Source organism: Pristiophorus japonicus, chromosome 1 (assembly GCF_044704955.1).
Source record: "Pristiophorus japonicus isolate sPriJap1 chromosome 1, sPriJap1.hap1, whole genome shotgun sequence".
NCBI lineage: Eukaryota > Metazoa > Chordata > Chondrichthyes > Pristiophoridae > Pristiophorus > Pristiophorus japonicus.
Window position 1 is genome coordinate 298,444,778 of NC_091977.1, and position 23,112 is coordinate 298,467,889.

At 40.9% G+C, this 23,112-nt stretch overlaps 1 protein-coding gene across 1 annotated transcript in view; it reads left to right on the plus strand.

Annotated features, from left to right (window-relative positions):
• The window catches only part of atp6v1c1a (ATPase H+ transporting V1 subunit C1a), a 94,317-nt gene that overhangs the window by 5,670 nt on the left and 65,535 nt on the right, over positions 1-23,112 (plus strand). The window contains 3 exon segments of the mRNA XM_070888506.1: positions 4,270-4,444; positions 12,075-12,142; positions 20,998-21,083. Coding sequence (XP_070744607.1) covers positions 4,313-4,444; positions 12,075-12,142; positions 20,998-21,083 — 286 coding nt within the window. The 5' untranslated portion in view covers positions 4,270-4,312.

Here is a 23,112-nt window from a genome sequence, read left to right on the forward strand (position 1 = left end):
TTCTTCTACGAAATATTTAGCACTACAAAAAGTTCCATTGGGATATCGGGCTTAGTTGTCAGCCATTTTGTTCACAATTGAATTGTACAGAAGTGGACGTGCCATGTTGAGATGGGGACTCCTTTCACTGTCCATCTTCCTGCTGGATCCCACCTGCTTGGGCGTTTCTGCACCCTCTCTCCCACTGGTACAGCTTCTTCCTGTGCAGCATCCAGTTTGTGTTGGCTAGCAATCCAGACGCCTGGACATACTTAACACCAACAATGGATCCAAACCCCATATCAGCTGGCAGTCATTACAAATAACCCATGCCCTTAAGAGGTCAGGTTTGCCTGTTGATGCATGTGAGATGGAGCAGGTTCCATGATTTTACAGTGCCGAAAGCATTTGCCAATGTATTTTGTTTTTAGGTGCAAGTACTTCATGTGAGCCTCACAGTTGTCAACTATTAAGGTGACATTTCTGCCTCTCAATGCCTGGCTTTGGCCAAAGTGATGCAATTTCATCAAAAAAACAGCAGTCATCTACACCTTTTTTGTTTTTGTAAGTAATAGGCAGAATAACAGCACCTGGAAACCATTGGAATTCCTAATCAGCAGCTTTGTTTTCTTCACAGGCATGCTGGATGTTTTTCATGATTTTAAATTTGAATGAAGTTAATTCGAATTAAACAAGTTGAAATTAAGAAAACTAGACTAATACATGCAAACATGAGGGACAAGATACATTTATATACAAAATTTGCTCATGTCCTGTGAGGAAGAGGGAAAAAGGGAAACAAAACTAGTACAGGGCTTTGGCAGAATGATGGTCAGCAAGTTGCCGGCAGGCTTGGGTGTGTTCGAAGAAGTGAAAGTTCAGAGATTTCAAAGTATTGTCTTATTGTGTAACATACACATGACGTGTGAATTTCTCATTTGAAGTTGTCCCTGACTTATTTTCTTTCCATTTGATCCTACTGTGATTAATTTCTGTAATTAATTATGCACACAAGTTTCCCAATCCAAGTTCATGAATATCTAGAATATCTGATCTAATCTTTCGGGGTGTCCTTGTGCAACAAACACAGAAAGCTAGCAAGCAATAAGGAAAGCAAATGGCATGTTATCCTTTATTGCAAGGGGGTTGGAGTATCAGAATAAACAAGTCTTGCTACAATTGTACAGGCTCTTGGTGAGACCACACCTGGAGTACTGTGTACAGATTTGGTCTCATTTGAGGAAGCATATACTTACCATGGAAGCTGTTACATCTTAAAGAATCTGACCAGATACTGTGAGCTTGAAAGTAACGTGTGACCGTAGTCCTTTATTCAGGTCTCCAGAGAGCCTGTGAGGCCTCCTTATGTACAGGTGCTCCCAAGGGATTGTGGGATCCCTTGGGACTCCAGGGGATGAGCCCTCTGGTGGTTAAACAAGAAATTTACAGGTTTACATATAAACAAAAGCAGTACAACGTAGGTTCACAAGATTGATTCCTGGGGTGAGAGGGCTGTCTTATGATGAGAGATTGTGTAGAATGGGCCTATACTCTCGAGTTTAGAAGAATGAGAGGTGATCTCATTGAAATATACAAGGTCCTGAAGGAGATTGACAGGATAGATGCTGAGAGGTTGTTTCCCCTGGCTGGAGTGTCCAGAACTAGGGGGCACATTCTCAGGATAAGGGGTCGGCCATTTAAGACCGAGATGAGGAGGAATTTCTTCACTCAGACTTGTGAATCTTTGGCATTCTCTGCCCCAGAGGGCTGTGGATGCTGAATCTCTGAATATATTCAAGGCTGACATAGATAGATGTTTGGAGTCTAGGGGAAATCAAGGGATATGGAGATCGGGCGGGAAAGTGGAGTTGAGGTCGATGATCAGCCATGATCTTATTGAATGGGAGAGCAGGCTCAAAGGTCCGTAGGTCCTACTCCTGCTCCTAATTCTTATGTTCTTATGCTTTCCCATAAGGAGAGGGAGAAGTGTATGTAGTCACCAGGTACTTATTCGCTGTTTCTCAGGCTGGATTACCTGACCTACATCACAATTGGGAATAGTATGTGGTTATAATGCTTTTACCTTTCTCCTCTTATTTTCTATGCATTCTTTGTGAAGGAATTGATTCTAACTGAGCCATGATTCCATGCTGGTAAACCCTACATTATCATGCCTGTTTGTCAGATAAACCTGGATGGTAATTCTTCGGACCACAGCTGCGCTGAGCCCAGTCTTGCCTTTACCCAACATCTACACGTGTACTTTACAGCAGGTTTGGAAATCCTGGCTGATTTTTTGCCCATTCTCACTTGAATGTTAAGGCTCTTGTTTTTTAAAAAAAATGTTTTTTCGTAGCCAATCTTTCCAATTCTTTGTCAGATCACAAACGCCAGAGGTCACCTTGCACACATCAAGGATCACCCTGCGCTAATGCTCTTAGCCAAAAGGCCTAGAGCCCAAGCACCGTTCCTGGAAGTACTGCAATACCAGGTTCGTGCCATGGAGGTGGATGGGTCAGCAACCCCACACACCTCCGTGGAGGTGGATGGGTCAAGCCACCCCACCCACCTTGTTGCTCGTCAAGCTGATTAACAGCTAACTCAACACTTACTGGTGATTGAACCCCAGACCTTTTGTCCTGTATTGCTTTGTTGCATGCTGGCTTTATCAGCGGAGCTATCTGGGATCATTGTGTAGCTTAATGTAGATTAAGACATCTGTCTGTAATTAGTTATGAACTGGTAATTGTCTTTAAAAACAATCTCATGGTAATACAGTAGAAGTATAATTTTGAACAAAATGGCAGTTTTGAATGTTAATCTTTAAAGGTCACATTGCAATTATAGTACAATGAAAACTGCTCCTATCGCATCTCCAAGTTAGCAGGTTGTAAAACCCATGTGAAAACCTGTTTTTACAATGGATCTTTGTTTGAAGCACTTTTCTGTTCCTCTTTCTAATTTGAGGGGGCGTCCACGACTATATCTTGTCTATAAAATTTTGATACAGCTTTAATTTTAATAGTACAGAAGTACAACATTTGGCACCAGTAAATTTGTAGATTGTTTCATGGTTATTTTTAGTTATTCAGAATAGAAGAATTAAATGCTGTATTTAAACATAAATGTAGTATGCTTTGTATTGTAATGTGATTTTTGTTCTTCAAAATTATTAGGCGCTAATCAAGGTCGCAGCCTTGAATCCTTGCACCTGTATTACCTTCTGTTTCTTTGTTCATTGGATCATGGTGCAGCATCTGATGGGTTTGGTTTAGTGGGAAGCTTAATATAGATTGGAGAAGACTGCAGCTGAAAGATTGCGTTCAGTCACTGTTGTTTTGCTAGTTGTATCTGATGAATAGAACATTTGGACCTTCATCAGTTGTCAGCCATGGCTCTGTGTAGCACTCTCCTCTCGAGTTAAAAGATTGTAGATTCAAGTTCCACTCCAGGGACTTGAGCACATGATCTAGGCTGACACGTGAGTGCACTACTGAAAGAGTGCTGCATTATTGGAGGTGTTGTCCTTTGGATGAGACATTGAACAGCGGCCATGTCTGCCCCCTCGTGGATGTAAAAGGTCCCATGGAACTATTCAAAAAAAAAGAGCAGGGTAGTTCTCAGTGTCGTGACCAACATTTATCCCTTAACCAATATCACTACAACAGATTATCTGGTTATTTATCTCATTGCTATTTGTAGGGACATTGCTGTGCACAAATTGGCTACAGCATTTCCCAATGTTACAACAGTGATTATAACTCAGGGTTGTGAAGCCTTTGGGATGTTCTGAGGCCATGAAAGACACTATATAAATGCAGGTCTGTTAGTGTTGGCATTAAGTCTCCCCAAGTGAAATACAGCATGTATTAAATGCCGGTGTTGTCTTCTGCAGTGTGTTTTAACCATAACCGTAACCGTAGAGCAATGCGCCCAATACCAGCAATATGGCATGTTCATTTAAACTTTCAGTGGACAGTGTGGTTATAGTATGCTGTTTGTGAACTGTTTGCACTAGAGGTTGCTCATTAGCACTTTGATTGTACAGCCTTAAACATATTTAGAATCCTTAATTTGAGGGAGCAGGGGTCATGTTTAACCTGAATTCCTACAGGTGTGGACACACAATCTGTACAATGTTATCCTGGCCTTATGATATGTTTTTGACTTTGCGCATGTGATCAGAAATGATCAAGCAAAAGTAAGGCTAATTCTAAGAACTGAAATGCAAGGCAATTCATTGAGGTACTATTGCATTAACTGGGTTTTATTGTCTGCCTTATATTTCAGTCTTACCGATAATTTACTTCACAAGTGATTTATTATTCTGAGGATGACGGAGTTTTGGTTAATATCTGCTCCTGGGGAAAAAACATGTCAACAGACATGGGACAAATTAAATGCTACAACCACGAGGAACAACCATCTCTCTACCAACTTCAAGTTTGCAATTCCAGATTTGAAGGTAAGTAACAAAATGGTACTTTTTATTAAATTTGTGCATTTTCAAATGATACTGGCTTGAATGTCACTGGCTTAAAATTGTATAACCTCACAACCTGCTCCCTAAACTAGAATTCTGTGACAATGAAGCCAATTATCCCCCCCCCCTCCCCCCAAAGGAATTCTATGAGTTCATCGTCTGTTTCCTGCTTGGTGTATGATGTACGTATTGTTCGGTATTATCCAGCGTTTCTTGTAAAGTTTAGAATGGAAACCGATGTATAGCAATATAACTTAATACTGGAAAGATAAAAATCCTATTGGGTAGATACAGTTTTCTAATTTTTACATTTGTCAATAAAGAGGAGGTTTGGTTGTTGTATTACTACATGATCCAGGATGAATGTGAACATGGAGAAAGAAATGATGAAATTTTTCACTCAAATCAGTCGACTTGTTCCTGTAATTTGCATTGTTGTACTCCATTTATCACATTTTTGTCTGCAAAGAATGAACAGGAAGACAATACAGCATGGTTGATTTTATTTTTATGGGTAAGCAAACAATTTTCAACACAATAGCTTGAATGTTTATTGATAAAGGAACAACAGAAGTTCAGTATTTTACCTGCATTGCAACTCTTGCTATTTGTCTGGAATATTTGATGGAAAACAACTTGTGGGTGTGTTTCAATTAAGTCCAAGAGGAGGGACTTTAACATCTTAACTATGGTGACATTTCTACTATAGTCATGTATATGAAAAGGTTCCCAACTCTCTTTTTGGGCAATAAGTTACAAATAATGTGGATTAAGCTTTTGGTGTGGCTGTCAGCTAAACTGTGCTATAATCTTTATCTCCAGTGAAATAATTGAGTGCAATGTACCAAATTGTGCTTCCGTTGCGTTTCCATCCTGCCCGCCCCATCTTTTAACCCCAATCTGGCAGAGTAAAAAGTTATAGAAATTGTCATGGGATACATGTAGTAATTTGGAGTACTACTAATTTACAGGTACTTAGTTAGTATTTATATAGTTCAGAGATGGACTTTACTAGTATTGTGCAGTTGTAGTATATATGCAATTCTGTGAGTGGAACCAATAGTCCAACATGTCTTTTCCGAGTGTCATTTATGCAGTTACAAGAGCAGGAAAATGTTGATGCTATTCTAATATATTGTGTGTGTGTGTGCAGCAGAGCCTCGTCTCCAAACATCTTGCATCCCCTTGCCATTAGACCTAGCCCTTGGCTCTGTCAAGTCCGTGTGGTAGCTGGATTGCAACGGCCACCCCACGTTAAAATAATTCACGCACAGGCATTTTCCACCCTTTAAAATGAAATCCGGGACCTGGCATCAGTCACCTTAGAACTCATTTTTAGTGTGGAAGCAAGTCATCCTTGACTCCGGGGGACTGCTGAAGAAGGAGCAGTTGTAGTAACAGAGGGACCCTTCTAAGAGTTTCAAATGTAGTTCAGCACTAATACACGCATTTATATTTTATTCATCCTGCTTATGTTTCTCGACAGATTGTAGGTTAGCAGTAATATTGGGATTGTGTGAAAGATTTTAGACTGATGAATGAATCTCCTGTTACATTTGTGGGTCCCTCATGAACTGTTCAGGTTTAGGTCATTCTCCCCACCACTTGTTTCAAACCCCAAAGTAGCTGGAGAAGTGGGGTGCTGACTGGCTGGAGAGCAGACACAGTACAGTATTTGATGCTGACCTACCTGAGCGGAGGAGAATGAGGCCTGAAGTTGCTGCTGAGGGATATCAAGTGGGAGGCTGGGATGGAAGGGAGATAGCTGGGTGGCCAGAAACATAGTGGAGAAAAAAAGCAGACATAATTCCCATCCTTTCGTAGCTTGCACTGGATGACTGGAGCTGAAAGTTGTATTGCAAATTTTCAATTTAAAAAAAAAAAAGTGCAAGGAGGCATGATATTATATAGGTTTTTGAAAGGGTCAGTGAATCTCAAGCTGATGATCAAGATAGAAGCATGACCTGGAAGAGGCAAATCCTAAAAGCTTTCACCATTACTGGAAGAAAAGAAATCCACCAATTTCTATACTTTGCCAGTCACATGGTTGCCATGTACCAATTGGATCAATAGAGAAATAGGAGTCATGTGATTCCATCAGATTGTGAGAAGTCATGGATCCAAACTCAACTTTGTGAATACTACGTAAATAGATTTACATAGCCCGAATGGCTCTATACAATGTTTTTTTGACTCTGAAGCCGCAAGCTAAGTTTACCATGGTAAAATGATCTTCCTTAGTGATTTGGTGTTCCATTCGTTTTAATTATTTTAACTAACTTACGATGGCAAATTTAAGCCACTGCGTGTTGAAAAGGGATTGATTTGTATGCAGGTCATTGTAGTATATGGCAGTGTAGTTTTCTGAAGAGTTCTCACCGTTTTGTGCGCCTGTCGATGTTTAAGCCCCACAAAAGAATATTTTATTTGAATTCGGAAATTAGGAAGAAGGATTGAGGGAGTGAAAATTTCTACCATTTGCAATTTGGGTTTATTGTCAAAAAGTAATTTTAAAATGGTAAAATTCAATAATTAGGGGTACAAATAGTATCCCTTGTAAGCAAGATCAAGTGTCCTGCATGATATGTTGCCTACCTGAAAGGTTTTTGGAGGGGGAGGATCAAGTTGTTGTGGTCCATTTTGGGACCGAAATCAGAGGAAAGAGTAGACAAGGAACTAAATTAAAGAACAGGACCTCAAGGACCTCAAAGGTTATAATCTTTGGATTATTACCCAAGCCACGTGCAAATTGGGGTAGGGATAAACCGATTAGGGGTATGAACATGTGGTTGTAGGAGTGGTGTGGGAAAGATGGGTTCCATTTCATGTGACACTGGTACTAGTACTGGGACAGGAAGGAGCAGGCTCCACCAGAACTGGGCTGGGACCAGGGTCATGGAAAGGAGAAATAGGATGGTCACGAGGACTTTCAACTAGTAAATGAAGGGAAGGGCTCGGGTGGAAAAGGTAGTATAAATAATGGTAAAAAAATCAAACAAAAAAAAAGGAAGAGTGGAGTAACAGTCAGAAATTTTGCTTTAGGCACTACAGGTAAATGGACAACTAAAATATGTAAAGTAGTTAAACGAAGAGAGAAACAAGAAATGTGAGGAAAACATTGGAGCAGAAGGACTGGTTAGGGTGTGTAGCCCAAATAAGTGTTCTTTATACAAACAGCAGTGGCAAATTCAATTTGAAGTGTATGACTTGGTAGCCATTACTGTGACATGGCTGCAAGATGGTCAGGACTGGGAAATAAATATACCAGGTTATAGGGTCCATTGGAAAGATAGGGAAAATGGCAGCGAGGGAGGAGTAGCCATAGTGATTAAGGATGAAATTACTTCAATGATGAGAGGATATAACAAGAGATAAGCAATCAGTGGAGACTTTATGGGTAGAATTAAGAAATAGAAAAGGATTTAAGACAGGGAGTTGTGTATAGGCCCACTGGTAGCAGCAGTGAAGTGGTCGAATTTATAAATGTAGAGATTAGACAAGCACATAGCAACTGCAGAATGGTTTAATGGGGAATTATAACTATCATATAGATCGGGATAAACATACTAGCTTATGTTAGAAAGGTCGTGAATTTCGAGTGTATTTAGGATAGTTTTCTGCAAAATATATGTTCTAGAACCAACAAGGAGACAGGCCATATTAGATATAGTAATGAGTAAGGAACAAGATTTAGTTATCAGCCTAATGATGCGTGAACATTTATCGAATAGCCATCATAATATGATTGAGTTCAACATGGTGTTTGAAAGGCCGAAACAGCTACTAAGATTCTGGATTTGGGTAAAGCTGATGTCAATGCGATGAGACCAAGACTGTCCACAGTAAACTGGGCAAATCTGTTAATGAGTAAAATGACAGAGAGGGAAGTGTTCAAAAAAGAATTTAAGGTGATACAGAACCAGCTTATACCCCTAAGGGGCAAGAGCTCTACTTGCCAAAAAAACCCAGCCATGGATGACTAGAGGTAAGGGACAACATAAAACTAAAAGAAAAAACATACAAACATACAAATATGCAAAAACTGGCAACTGGGGGAGATGCAAAGAACAACAAAAGGTGACAAAACAGATAGTAGGAGCTACAAAAAAGGAATATGATAAGCTTGCAAGGGATATCTTTGATTATATTTTTTTACAATTATATTAGGAAAAATAGAGTGGTCAGGAGCAATGTGGGTCCTTTGAAAACTAATAAAGGTGATAGTCAATGAAAATAAGGAATTGTCAGACAGGTTGAATAATTACTTTGCGTAAGTATTTACAGCAGATTAAGAAGATAGCATGCTGGACATACTAAGGAAACTAATTGAATCAGGGACGGGGTCTCACCAAAATTAAAGTAAGCAAAACAGCAGTAATAAATAAAATAATTACAAGTCCCCCCAGGACCAGATTGGTTTCCATCCCAGGGGTTTAAAGGAAGTAGGTGGGAAATTATTATAATCTTCCAAAGATCTCTCAATTCAGGAACCGTTGCTTCATATTGGAAAATTGCACATGTCCCTCTGCTATTTAAGAAAGGTAAGAGAGGGAAACCAGGGAATTATAGACCAGTTAGTTAGGAAATTACTAGTCTATAATTAAAGATAGTGACTGAACACCTTGACAATTTTCAGTTGATCAGAGAGAGCCAGCATTGATTTGTAAAACGTAGTTCATGCCTGATGAACCTGATTGAATTTTTTGAAGAGGTGACTAAATTAGTAGATAGGGAATGTCTATGGATGTTATTTATATGGACTTCCAGAAGACATTTGATAAAGTCCCTCAAAAGAGACTGTTCACTAAAGTTGAAGCCCATGGAATTGAAGGCAAATTATTGACCCGGTTAGGAAATTGAATGGCAGGAGCAGAGTAGGGATAATGGGCTGGTACTCTTATTGGCAGGAGGTTGCTAGTGGTGTCCCGCAAGGATCTGTGTTGGGACCTCAACTATTCACCATATTTATTAACGACTTGGATGATGGGATTAAAAAGTCACACATCCAAGTTTGCCAATGACACAAAGATAGGCGGCATTGAAATCAGTGTAGGTGGAAGTATAAAATTACAAAATTATATAAATAGATTAAGCGAATGGGCAAAACTGTGGCAAATGGATTTCAATGTAGGCAAATGTGAGGTCATCCACTTTGGAGCTAAAAAGGATAGAACAGTGGTGAAATGCGAGAGACTGGAAATCCAAAGAGACTTGGTGTCCATATACATCATTACAAGGTCATGGATAGGTACAGAAAATTATCAAAAGGGCTACTGGAATGCTGGCCTTCATATCTAGAGGACTAGAATATAAGGGGGTAAAGATTATGCTACAGCTGTACATAGACCACCATGCCTGGAGCACAGTGAACAGTTCTGGGCACCACACTTTAGGAAGGATATATTGGCCTTGGAGGGAGTGCAGTGTAGATTTACCAAAATGATACCTGGACTCCAATGGTTAAATTATGAGGAGAGATTACACAAACTAGGATTGTATTCCTTGGAACTTAGAAGGTTAAGGGGTGATTTGATTGTAGTATTCAAGATATTAAGCGGAACTGAGGGTGGATTGAGAGAAACTATTTTCTGCTGGTTGGGGATTCTAGCATCATAATCTAAAAATTAGAGCCAGACCTTTTACAAGAACACAAGAAATAGGAGCAGGAGTAGGCCATTTGATCCCTTGAGCCTGCTTAATAAGATCATGGCTGATCTGATCATGGACTCAGTTCTACTTCCCTGCCTACTCCCCATAACCCTTTATTCCCTTATCGCTCAAAAATCTGTCTATCTCTGCCTTAAATATATTCAATGACCCTCTCTGGGGCAGAGAATTCCACAGATTTGCAACCCTCTGAGAAGAAATTTCTCCTCATCTGTTTTAAATGGATGGCCCCTTATACTGAGTCTATGCTCCCTAGTTTTAGTTTCCCCTGAGTGGAAATATACTCTCTGCATCCATCTTGTCCAGCCCCCTCATTATCTTATGTTTCTATAAGATCACCTCTCATTCTTCTGAACTCCAATGAGTATAGACCCAACCTACTCAACCTATCTTGATAAGTCAATCCCTTCATCTCCGGAATCAACTGAGTGAACCTTTTCTGAACAGCCCCCAATGCAAGTATATCCTTCTAGTATACACCTTGAGATAGTACCAACAGTAGCCATGTAGAATACATGACATCACTCCCCCCTGAACCCTCAGTGCAAAAGCCTCTACATTGTGCTCTGGGCTTAGCTCTATGTGGGTTTTGTCTGGTTGACCTCCGAAATCAACCAAGTGAACCTTCTCTGAACAGCCTCCAATGCCTGTATATCCTTTCTTAAATACGGAGACCAAAACTGCAAGCATTACTCGAGATGTGGCCTCACCAATACCCTGTACAGTTGTGGCAGAACTTCTCTGCTTTTATACTCTCTCCCTTTGCAATAAAGGCCAACATTCCATTTGCCTTCCTGATTACTTGCTGTACCTGTATACTAGCTTTTTGTGTTTCATGCACAAGGACCCCCAGATCCCTCTGTACTGAAGCACTTTGAAATTTTTCTCCATTTAAATTATAATCTGCTTTTCTATTTTTTCTGCCAAAGTGGATAACCCCTCATTTTCCTACATTATACTCCATCTGCCAAATTTTTGCCCACTCACTTAGCCCTTTGTAGATTGTTTGTGTCCGCCTCATAATTTGCTTTCCCACCCATCTTTGTATCATCAGCAAACTTGGTTACATTACACGTGGTCCCTTTATCCAAGTCATTAATATAGATTGTAAATAGTTGCGGCCCCAGCACCGATCCCTGTGGCACCCCATTAGTTACTGTTTGCCAACCCGAAAATGACCCGTTTATCCCGACTCTGTTTTCTGTTAGTTAGCCAATCCTCAATCCATGCTAATATATTACCCCCAACCCTGTGAACTTTTATCTTGTGCAGTAACCTTTTATGTGGAACCTTATCGAATGCCATCTGGAAATCCAAATACACCACATCTACTGGTTCCCCCATATCCATCCTGCTCGTTACATCCTCGAAGATCTCCAGCAAATTTGTCAATTTTTAAGGAGTGAAATTAGGAAACACTACAGTGTGGTAGAAGTTTGGAATTCTTTCTTCTGCAAACAGCAGTTGATTTTAAATTTGTGTGTGATAAATTGTTAACAAAAGGTAGTCGGGTATGTGGCAAAAGTGGGTATATGGAGTTAGGTCACAGATCAGCCATGATTTCATTGACTAGGTTCGATGGCTAAATGGCCGACTCCTGTTCCTATGTTCTTAAAATGTTTTGGGCATGAAAGAGACCTCCATAGTATTGTTTATATAGTTACACAAGATGGAAAAACTGTCATTTCTATAATCCTGTATTTTATAATGTATAATTCAAACCTGCTGTGAAGATTTTGCATTCTGTCATTCCCTCTTCTAGTTGCTTACAATAAGGGTCATGTACATTTAAATTGTTAAATATTGCAATGCTGTGGTGAATTTTTTTCTTTGTGGGGGAAATACAGAAATGTTCATTCAAAGTTAGGATTGAGCATCTTCAACTTTCCATTCTGCTTTTACTTAGTTCTGTATTGCATGTAATTTTGGATTTTTTTCCACTTAGGTTGGAACTTTAGATGTCTTAGTGGGGTTATCTGATGAACTGGCCAAGTTGGACTCATTTGTGGAGGGGTAAGTTTGTTGAACATTTAAACGGTTTCTGACAACAAATTTACAATACTTCTGAAGCATTCTGTAAAAGACTAATACAAGAATTTCATTTTTCTGACGGAAGATCATCGACCTGAAACGATAACTCTGTTTCTCTCTCCACAGATACTGCCTGACCTGCTGAGTATTTCCAGCATTTTCTGTTTTTATTTAAGATTCCAACATCTGCAGTATTTTGCTTTTGAATTAAATTTTGCATATGGATAAATAGTAAATGGATGCTCTAAGTTCCCATTTCACTAAGCTATATGATTTTCATAACTTTAGCTTAAATAATTAGGGCTCTCCCTTTCATGAAGTAATGCCATTATATAAGTCACGTGGGCTATCTGGTTAGCCAGTCTTCGCAGGAACATATAGTTGTATGCAATAACGAGCTACTTTAGACGTATTGCCCTTAAGCTTTTGGGTTGGGAGGCAGAAGAACCATGCATATGTTTGTCATGATGTAGCATAGAACTATGGCAATACAAATGTGGAGGGAACTTCTCAAACACTCACGGAGATGCGATTTCTCTAATAGGAATTTTATTTTAAAAACTATTTGGTATACCTTTGGACTGATGATAAATGTTTACTTTAAGTGATTGGATGTGTAATATAATACAAAACAATGGCTATTCTAAATTGGCTGCAGAGTTCCAAACCATACACTTGAGATTGTGAATCAAAGTGCAATTCAGTGTTACACATAATGATGTGTGGAAAGTGGCTTTTTCTCCAGCACTGTTGCAATGCTTATGAAAATTAAGCCCAAGAAATGTTTCGCAATTTTTATTTGTTGTGATTCATTGTATTATGTAGTTAGAGTTTAGTGATCCAACCAATAAGATGACTAGCATGCATATTAAAAGGTACCAGAGGATGACAAGGGAACACACACTCTAAATTTTAAGCAACACCCATGTACCTCTGGTTTATAATGCTTTATTTTGTTAGCCAAAATCTTCCTCGTTGAAGCAACCATCTACTGCTCACAGCAGTATATTGACAGCCAGATATGGCTCAGATGGTAGTACTCTCTCCTGAGTCAGAAGTTTGAGAGTTCAAGTCCCACTCAAGACTTGAGCACAAAAATCTAGGCTGACACTCCAATGCAGTATTGATGGAGTGCAGTACTGTTGGAGGTGCCATCTTTCGGATGAGACATTAAACTGAGGCCTTGTGTGCTCTCAGATGGATGTTAAAGATCCCCTGGCACTATTTCGAAGAAGAGCAAGGGAGTTATCCCCTGTGTCCTAGCCAATATTTATCCCTCAACCAACCAACAAACAGATTATCAGGCCTTTATCAAATTGCTGTTTGTGGGAGCTTGCTGTGTGCTAATTGGCTGCTGAGTTTCCTACATTACAATAGTGACTACACTTCAATTGTACTTAATTGGCTGTAAAGCGCTTTGGGATGTCCTGAGGTCATGAAAGCTGCTATATAAATTAAAGTAGTTTTCTTTTTTTTCGGAAGACAGAAATGGGGATCAGAAATCTGTTTTTTAGCTCCAGAAGAAGTATAATTTCTTTTCAATGAGGGCAAACCAGTTGCTTTAAATGTAATTTTAGGCTGGAATTTCAAATTGGGTTCTGAGAATATGGTCCGGATCTGCCACGTTCTTGAGAATTACTTCACTGTTGGCACATTTATTGTGGAGTGATTGGATGCCTCAGACTTTCGCTGTTGTTGGGAGTGCTCTGTCTCAAAACCAGAATATAAACACTTGCTATATTTCAGGCTACTTTCCTGTGATACTGCATTGTAAGATTCCTGCTCAAAGTAACCTCTTTCAGATCAACGATAAGACATTTCAAAGTTTGATGTTTGAGATTTATTGATCTCACTTAGTGGTTAAACTTGTTGAATTAATACTTTAACCTTGGATTTGGATCAAACTCTGGGTTCAGTTCTCACTACCTTATTTTAGTATCTGGGGATGTCTATCACATTTTGAAATAAAAAAACTAGTAATTGCAATAAGATAAGAACAGATAATGCTAGAAATACAAGTATACCTATCTGCATATGAAAAGGGAAAAAATGGTTTGTCAGAACTGGAAAAGAAAAAGTAGGCAAACTCATTCTTTATAGCATTGACCGATGTTGAGTGTCAAATGTGCTAAATATTAAGAGAAATTGTAATTGGAATAATTAAAACCAACTAGAAAAAAGTGGAAAATGATCCATTGATTTTAGAAAGGCAACCGGTAAGTAACATAATTGCAGAATAGAAGAAAGAAAATGCCTGTACAGCAATTGCTGGATGCAAAAAGACCATGGTTTTATCTAGTTTGCCATCTACCACCCTGGTAGTTGCATGATACAACAATATTGGACTTGTTGACCAATCATAGCAATCAATCTCGATCAATTGGTCTTCAACAGACCCAGACATGAGGTGAGGAAAACCCCTGTTGGTGGAGAGCTTTGGGAACCAGAGGTTCAAAGACACCTTTTTCTCCCAAAGGTGCTATACTTGCCACATGTCATGTCTCAAACTATCCATACACTGCATCCCAAAATATTTTCTGAAATCTATCTAAATTGCATTTGAATGAATCAACACTATCTGCTCCACTGTCTCCTTGAGGATCTGTTCCATAGAATTACTACTCGCTCACTCAAATAATGTTTTGACAGAATTTTGAATTTACTCCCTTTTTAAAGTGGAATTGTGAATGGGAGAAACTCGCAGTGAAATATCAAACTTTATAAATTAATGCGGTGTTGGTGACGGGATTATATATTCTATTGGCACAATCTTTGCAGAATACAAAGTTCAATATATGGCTTGTTTTGGAAAAATAGTACTTTAGTTATTTGCTTTTTTTATTACAAAATCTGTTTCTTACAATACTGGTCAATCTCCCTTGCTGTTGCACATGGGGAGTCAAAACCAGGTGCAGTATTTAAGCAGATTTAGAAGCAGGTCAGAGAGGAGTGGGGCAGGACTGAAAAGTTGGTCAGTGTGGGGCCCAGGCAGATTCACAAAGGTTTCTCAGTGAGGGAGTAGAGGCCTTGATACTGCTTTTGGAAGCAAAGTGTGGGGGCGAGGGAAAGGACGGGAATGATGTTTAATGGTGAAAGATGTTGGAAATGCTCAGTGTCGGGGGGGGGGGGGGGGGGGGGTGCTGACAATTCTGTTCCCTGAGGGGAGGCAATGGGCCCCAAGTTTCCACATGATTTGCGCCTGATTTTTAGGAGCAACTGGTGGAGAATGGACTATCTTAGAAATCGCAATTCTCCACATTTTTTTTTCTGCAGTTCTAGTCAGGTAGAACAGTTCCACTTTGGAACAGAATTTTTTCTTCAAAAGGGGGCGTGTCCGGCCACTGACGCCTGATTTGAAAGTTTCCACAGTGAAAACGTACTCCAAACTAAAGTAGAATGGAGCAAGTGAAGATTTTTGTAGAACTGAAAAAACCTGTTCTACACATTTAAAAAATCAGGCGCAGGTTACAAATTAGGCATCCAGAACGAGGTGGGGGGGGGGAAGGAAAGTCATTAAATTCTATAATAAATCCTTATTTATACTTATACAAATATTATACAAATAAATCCAACCTGAATAAACATTTATAAGCAAAGAAAAGATTAAATAAACCATCTTCCTACCTGTGTGAAAGTGCTTCAGCCACGGAGAATACTGCAGTCGTTCGTTCCCGCTGGGGGTGGGGAAGGAGACAGCCGTTCGTTCCCGCGGAGCGGGAAGGGGGGGAGGAGGAGACAGCCGTTCGTTCCCACGGAGCGGGACGGGGGGGAGGAGGAGACAGCCGTTCGTTCCCGCTGGGGGTGGGGAAGGAGACAGCCGTTCGTTCCCGCGGAGCGGGAAGGGGGGGAGGAGGAGACAGCCGTTCGTTCCCACGGAGCGGGACGGGGGGGAGGAGGAGACAGCCGTTCGTTCCCGCTGGGGGTGGGGAAGGAGACAGCCGTTCGTTCCCGCGGAGCGGGAAGGGGGGGAGGAGGAGACAGCCGTTCGTTCCCACGGAGCGGGACGGGGGGGAGGAGGAGACAGCCGTTCGTTCCTGCGGGTGGTGGGGAAGGAAACAGCCGTCCGTTCCCGCGGAGCGGGAGGGGGGGGGGAGGAGGAGACAGCCGTTCGTTCCCGCGAAGCGGGGGAGGAGGAGAAGGAGGAGACCGTGAGAAGGCTGCAAGAAGCCTCAGTGCTGATGGCAATGTGCTTTTATTAAAAAATGTTCAAAAATTAAACAGCTACAAAGAACTACAAAAATGGCCGAGTGCCAATGTTTCCTTCACACTGCGCGTGCGCGAACGCTCCAACGCGCACGCGCAGTGTTGCCGGCAGGAAAAAAACTAATTTAACTGGTACTCGCCCCCTCCCACTTACAAAATCGGCGCGAGTGTAGGCTCTGCCCCCCTGGGTGCCGCGCCAAACAGACAAGGAGCTGTAAAGCGCTCCAGAATCGCGTGTTTTTTTTCTGGCACCGTTTTAGGCGCGAAAAACGGGCGCTCAGCTCGGAGGGGCGCCCGTTTTTTATCATGTGGAAACTTGGGGCCCATAGATGCTGCTTCTTGGGGTGAGGGCTGAGATTGCTTCAGATACTAGTCAGTGGAGCTGGTCTTGAGATGTTATTCAGTTTTGAAATGGTGGAGGGGGGTGGTGAGGCGAGGATGATGATCTTGGGGCTGCCAAGTGGGTGGGTATACAGGCTGTGGATGTGCGTGTGGCTGGCTGGTCGGAGGCAAAGGTGAACGATGGCTGGGGAATGTCGGGACTTTATCGGGCAACAGCTGCAGCGCGAAGTTCTGGGTCAAGGAATGGACTGCTGAATGCTCAGGGACTGTCATGGCCCAACGGAACATGGCCAGGGAACGAGTGCAGGGAATCTGTACCGCCAAAATAAATTATGAACTTTCAATTTTACTTGCAAACTTTAAAACTTACCTGTATCAACATAGCTGTTGGCTGATACAAACTTGGGCAGCTTCACAGTGACTCATGCCTGCAGCTACATGCAGCCCTTTTTTGACACTGGCCCTGAATTTGCTGATTTAAAATAAAAAGGCATGTGAACGACGCACATTATTAACGTGCAAATTGGCCAGCAACATGCGTTGAGGAAGAGATGCCTTGAGAATTGCGAATCGCCATAAGTTACTGGCCGATTTGAGCTGCTCTGCCATTAGCTTTGCATTACCAGAACCTTGCTCTTAACCTCCCCATGATTTTCAGAACTGAAGTTGCTGCGTTTGCACATTAATTCCCACAGAAAGTTAAATTTATTAATTAATAATGCAAGTACCCTTTTAACTCTGATAATTGTTAATGACTGACGATCAACCTCTCTTGTCCAGAAAGTGAACAATTAAGTGTGGAGTTTCATTCCTTTAGGTAGTGAATTGCTGGAGATTTTAAGTCATTTTAAAATGTAATTTTTTTCTCTTGTCTTGTGTTTTTCTCTCAATCCAATCTTTCTTTCCCAATTTCTCTTTCTGTACCTGATTTGACATTGAATTCACCTGATCTAATTTGCCTTCCTTCTCAATCCCTCTTCTGAATGGTGACAGATTAGGAAAAGGGGAGGTGCAACGAGACCTGGGTGTCATGGTACATCAGTCATTGAAGGTTGGCATGCAGGTACAGCAGGCGGTTAAGAAAGCAAATGGCATGTTGGCCTTCATAGCGAGGGGATTTGAGTACAGGGGCAGGGAGGTGTTGCTACAGTTGTACAGGGCCTTGGTGAGGCCACACCTGGAGTATTGTGTACAGTTTTGGTCTCCTAACTTGAGGAAGGACATTCTTGCTATTGAGGGAGTGCAGCGAAGATTCACCAGACTGATTCCCGGGATGGTGGGACTGACCTATCAAGAAAGACTGGATCAACTGGGCTTGTATTCACTGGAGTTCAGAAGAATGAGAGGGGACCTCATAGAAACGTTTAAAATTCTGACGGGTTTAGACAGGTTAGATGCAGGAAGAATGTTCCCAATGTTGGGGAAGTCTAGAACCAGGGGTCACAGTCTAAGGATAAGGGGTAAGCCATTTAGGACCGAGATGAGGAGAAACTTCTTCACCCAGAGAGTGGTGAACCTGTGGAATTCTCTACCACAGAAAGTTGTTGAGGCCAATTCACTAAATATATTCAAAAGGGAGTTAGATGAAGTCCTTACTACTAGGGGGATCAAGGGGTATGGCGAGAAAGCAGGAATGGGGTACTGAAGTTGCATGTTCAGCCATGAACTCATTGAATGGCGGTGCAGGCTAGAAGGGCTGAATGGCCTACTCCTGCACCTATTTTCTATGTTTCTGTTTATTTCTCAATCTTTAAATCTCATTGGCTAAGAAGGCACACTGTTTGTCCCATTGATCACCAAGAGCCCTGTTGCCTTTGTTGCGCTGATACCAGCTCGCATTTCCATCAACATTTTGAGCCGAAGGCTGCAGGAATGGGGCTGCCGTGAGATGCCCTGCCCCAGAAAGGCCTGTTCTTCTGACCGGACCTGAGCTTGAGTTGAAGTTTTACCAAGGCTTTGTGTGCTGGTGGTTTACAACTGCCATGCCTGAAAATAAATCATAGGAGTTGTGATTTGCACCTGCTTCTGCAGAGCTACAATATCCAGAGTAGGGAGACCTCAGTTAGAATACAGTGTACAGTATCAGGCTCCACAATATAGAAAGGATATTGATGCTTTAAAAATGGCGCAATGCTGATTCACTAGGATGTTGCCTGTTGTGAGGAAATAAAATATGAGGAAAGATTTTAATAATTATGGCTATTTTTGTTAGAACAATGAAAATTATGGGGTGCTGTGATCGAAGTGTTGTGAAATGATGGGCCAGGGTAGATAGAAACAGACTGTTTACAGTAAAACAAATAAATTATTTCTCCCCAGCTTATTGAACGATGTTGATCCTTCCTATTAAGAATAATTGATTTTAGACAAGGATATATGAAGACCATTTGGGCCAGAACTGTAAATTCAGTAACCTGTGAAATTTGAGATAACATGCATTTCTGATTTTCTACTGGAGCTAGTGACCTTGTGAGCAGCTCATGGAGTGTCCAGTCATATTTTATTGCATTATGGCTTTGCTATTTGTCAGATCTAGTTAGTAGTAGTCCACTTACTGTTGGTATATTTGTTACTGAAGTGATGGTATAGACTTGGAAGATTAAATATATTTGCTAATCCAAATGGTTGAATGCATCCTTTCCTGTCGAGCAGTGTCAGGTTTGTTGAATCTCAACATTTAGATGTGAAGCCAAATTATTTTTAATGAGATGGTTATGGAATCTGACCGAGGTGATCCCCTTTTTTATTCGGGGATCAAAGTAAGTCTGAGTGATTCTAAGGATAATTTTCTAGCTTTGACATTTAGAGCATAATGAAAAATTGAGAAAGCTAAACATTTTAACTTGGGGAAAATGTGGCGGGTTTAAAGAGCATTGAGCCAATTGGGATGAGCCAAAATTCAGAATGTAAAATGCTCTGACAGCTTTTGACTTGAACTGTACACTAACCTTTGAGCGATCAACATTAAATTTCAGACAATCTAGTATTGTTTTATGATTATTGTATAATTGGGTTGAGTGGAAATCCATTTTGATACAGGAATGTTAGTTTGCCATTTTGATTTGATTAGTGCATTGCTCTTTGACTCATAGATTCAGATTTAAAACCCTTCAAACTGATGGAATTGAATTCCCTCGTGACTGTTGGGTTCCAATGTTGAGAGACATTAGGTTATCTCAACCCAGATACTCTTGTTTCAGTCCACAGTGCAAAACTGCATTTAATTTGGTAGTAAATTTACAAGCCTAAAAATTACCAGATGTATTTTTCTTGTCTCTGGATGTGGGTGACATTGGCAGGGCTACAGTTTTTGCCTATCACCAGTTGCCTGGGGAAGGTAGCAAGCCTTTTATTGTGGAAATTCTAGGCCACTTAAGAATGCATTAAGTGTCAACTATGTAGTGTGGACGAGAGTCACATATAGGTCAGACCAGGTATGTCTCTGAAGGACATTAGTGAACCAGTTGGGTTTTTACAACAATCCTGCAGCTTTCATGTCACTGGTGCTAGCCAACTAATACCAGATTTACTGAATTACATTTTGGTGAGATTTGTACTCTCAGCCTCTCAGTTGATAGTCTAGTGTGATAACCACTCCATTATGGTGAGGCCACACCTGGAATACTGCATGCAGTTTTGGTTTCCATATTTACGAAAGGATATATTTGCTTTGGAGGCAGTTCAGAGAAGGTTCACTAGGTTGATTCCAGAGATGAGGGGGTTGACCTATGAGGAAAGTTTGAGTAGGTTGAGTCTCTACTCATTGGAATTCAGAAGAATGAGAGGTGATCTTATCGAAACGTATGATTTATGAGGGGACTTGACAAGGTGGATGCAGAGAGGATGTTTTCACTGATAGGGGAGACTAGAACTAGGGGGCATAATCTTAGAATAAGGGGCCGCCCATTTAAAACTGAGATGAGGAATTTCTTCTGAGGGTTGTAAATCTGTGGAATTCGCTGCCTCACAGAGCTGTGGAAGCTGGGACATTGAATAAATTTAAGACAGAAATAGACAGTTTCTTAAACGATAAGGGGTTATGGGGAGTGGACAGGGAAGTGGAGCTGAGTCCATGCTTGGATCAGCCATGATCTTATTGAATGGCGGAGCAGGCTCGAGGGACGTATGGCCTACTCCTGTTCCTATTTCTTATGTTCTTCTTGTGTCCAAAATGCTACAGTGTCTCAGTGTGTGGCTCACTGGGGAAAAGCAAAGTGTGCTTTATGCTGTATTTGCCCTGTGTAGATATATTGGTGAAATGTGTAACCCTTGTTCTGGTCTTCTATTTTCAGTGTTGTGAAGAAGGTGGCCCAGTACATGGCAGATGTGTTGGAAGACAGTAGGGACAAAGTACAGGAGAACCTTTTGGCCAGTGGAGGTAAATGCAAAAATAACTGAATTACAGCTGAATGTTGTACTTTGTATTTGCTGCAGTGCTGTATTTTGTAACCGTTGTTGGAACTGAATTCTGTCCTGCGCTTCAGGTGTCAATGAATGTTGTATCTGTGTCTGGTGAATCAATTATCTTGTCATTGTGATGGAATTAGGTGATCAGTACTTTGAATTTTCTGAAATTTAAACCAGATTGCTTGGGACAAAACACACTAGTTTTAGTTGTTTACAAGGTGGCATTCTACATATTTATGCTAAAATAGCCATTATGTAATTAGCTTAACAGCATGGAGCAGACCATGCCAACTAGATTAAAATTGTTCCCTTTGTGCACTTAGGAAAGTAGGAGCAGGAGCAAGCCATTCAGGCCTAGGAAAGTAGGAGCAGGAGCAAGCCATTCAGACCCTCGGGCCTGTTTCTACCATTCATTGAGATCATGGCTGATCTGTATCTTAACTCCATCTACCTGCCTTGGCTCCATATCCCACAAGACTCGGCTAGCAAAAATCTTACTGATCTTAGATTTAAAATTATTAATTGAGTTAGCATCCACTGCTTTTTGTGACAGAGTTCCACATTTTTACCACCCTTTGCGTGAAGAAGTGTTTCCCAGAATGACCTAGCTCTGATTTTAAGGCTATATACCATTGACCTAGACTCTCCCACCAGTGGGAAAAGTTACTCTCTATCTACCCTATCAATTGTTTTTAAAATCCTATAAACCTCAATCAAATCATCCCTTAACCTTCTATATTCCAGGGATGCAAGCCTAGTTTATGTAATTGCTCCTCATAATTTAACTCTTGGAGCCCTGAGAACATTCTGGTGAACCTGTGCTGCACTCCTTCCAAGGCCAATATATCCCTTCTCAGGTACAATACCCAGAACTGAACATAGTACTCTAGATTTGCCTTCAATTCCATGAGCTTTAATTTTAGCTAACAGTCGCTTATGTGGAACCTTATCAAATGCCTTCTGAAAGTCCATATAAACTACATCTATAGACATTCCCCTGTCGACCACTTAAGTTACTTTCTCAAAAAAATCAATTGGCTCATTGGATGGACATGATCTATTACAAATCCATGTTGGCTCTCTCTAAGTACTCAGTCACTCTGTCCTTAATTATAGATTCCAGTAACTTCCCCACAACAGATGTTAGACTAACAGGTCTGTGATTTCCTGGTTTCTCTCATTTTCACCATTTCTTCAATAATGGAGTTAAATTTGCACTTTTTCAAACTAAAGGGACAATGCCTGAATTGAGAGAGCTGTGGAAGATTATGACTAAATTACCTGCAATTTCCTCACCGACTTCCTTTAAATCTCTGAGGTGGCAACCATCTGGTCCTGGGGATTTGTCAGTCTTTAGTGCCATTATTTTTTCAAATACTGTTTTGCTTATGTTAACTTTAGTGAGTTCCAGTCCTTGATTCATTATTAGTTTGTTTGGCAGTAATTATTCAACAAGTCTGCCATTTCCTTCTTTTCATTTACAATATTACCCATATTTGTTTTAAAAGGGTCACACACTGGCCTCTGAGTTAGAAGGTCGTGGGTTCAAGTTCCACTTCAGGGACTTGAGCACATAAATCTAGGCTGACACTCCATTGCAGTGCTGAGGTAGGGTTGAACTGTCAGAGGTGCTGTCTTTTGGATGCGACGTTATACCGAGACCCCGTCTGCTCTCTCAGGTGGACGCAAAAGATCCCATGGCACTATTTCGAGAAGAGCAGGGGAAGTATTCCCGGTGTCCTGGCCAATATTTATCCCTCAATCAACATTACAAAAACATTATCTGGTCAATGCTACATTGTTGTTTGTGGAAGCTTGCTGTGCGCAAATTGACTGCCGCGTTTCCCACATTACAACAGTGACTACACTCCAAAAGTACTTCATTGGCTGTAAAGCGCTTTGAGACATCCGATGGTCGTGAAAGGTGCTATATAAATGCAAGTTTTTATTTTCTTCTTTCCTTTCTGGCTTGCTTTCTTTCTCTCTCTCCCCTCTTTCCC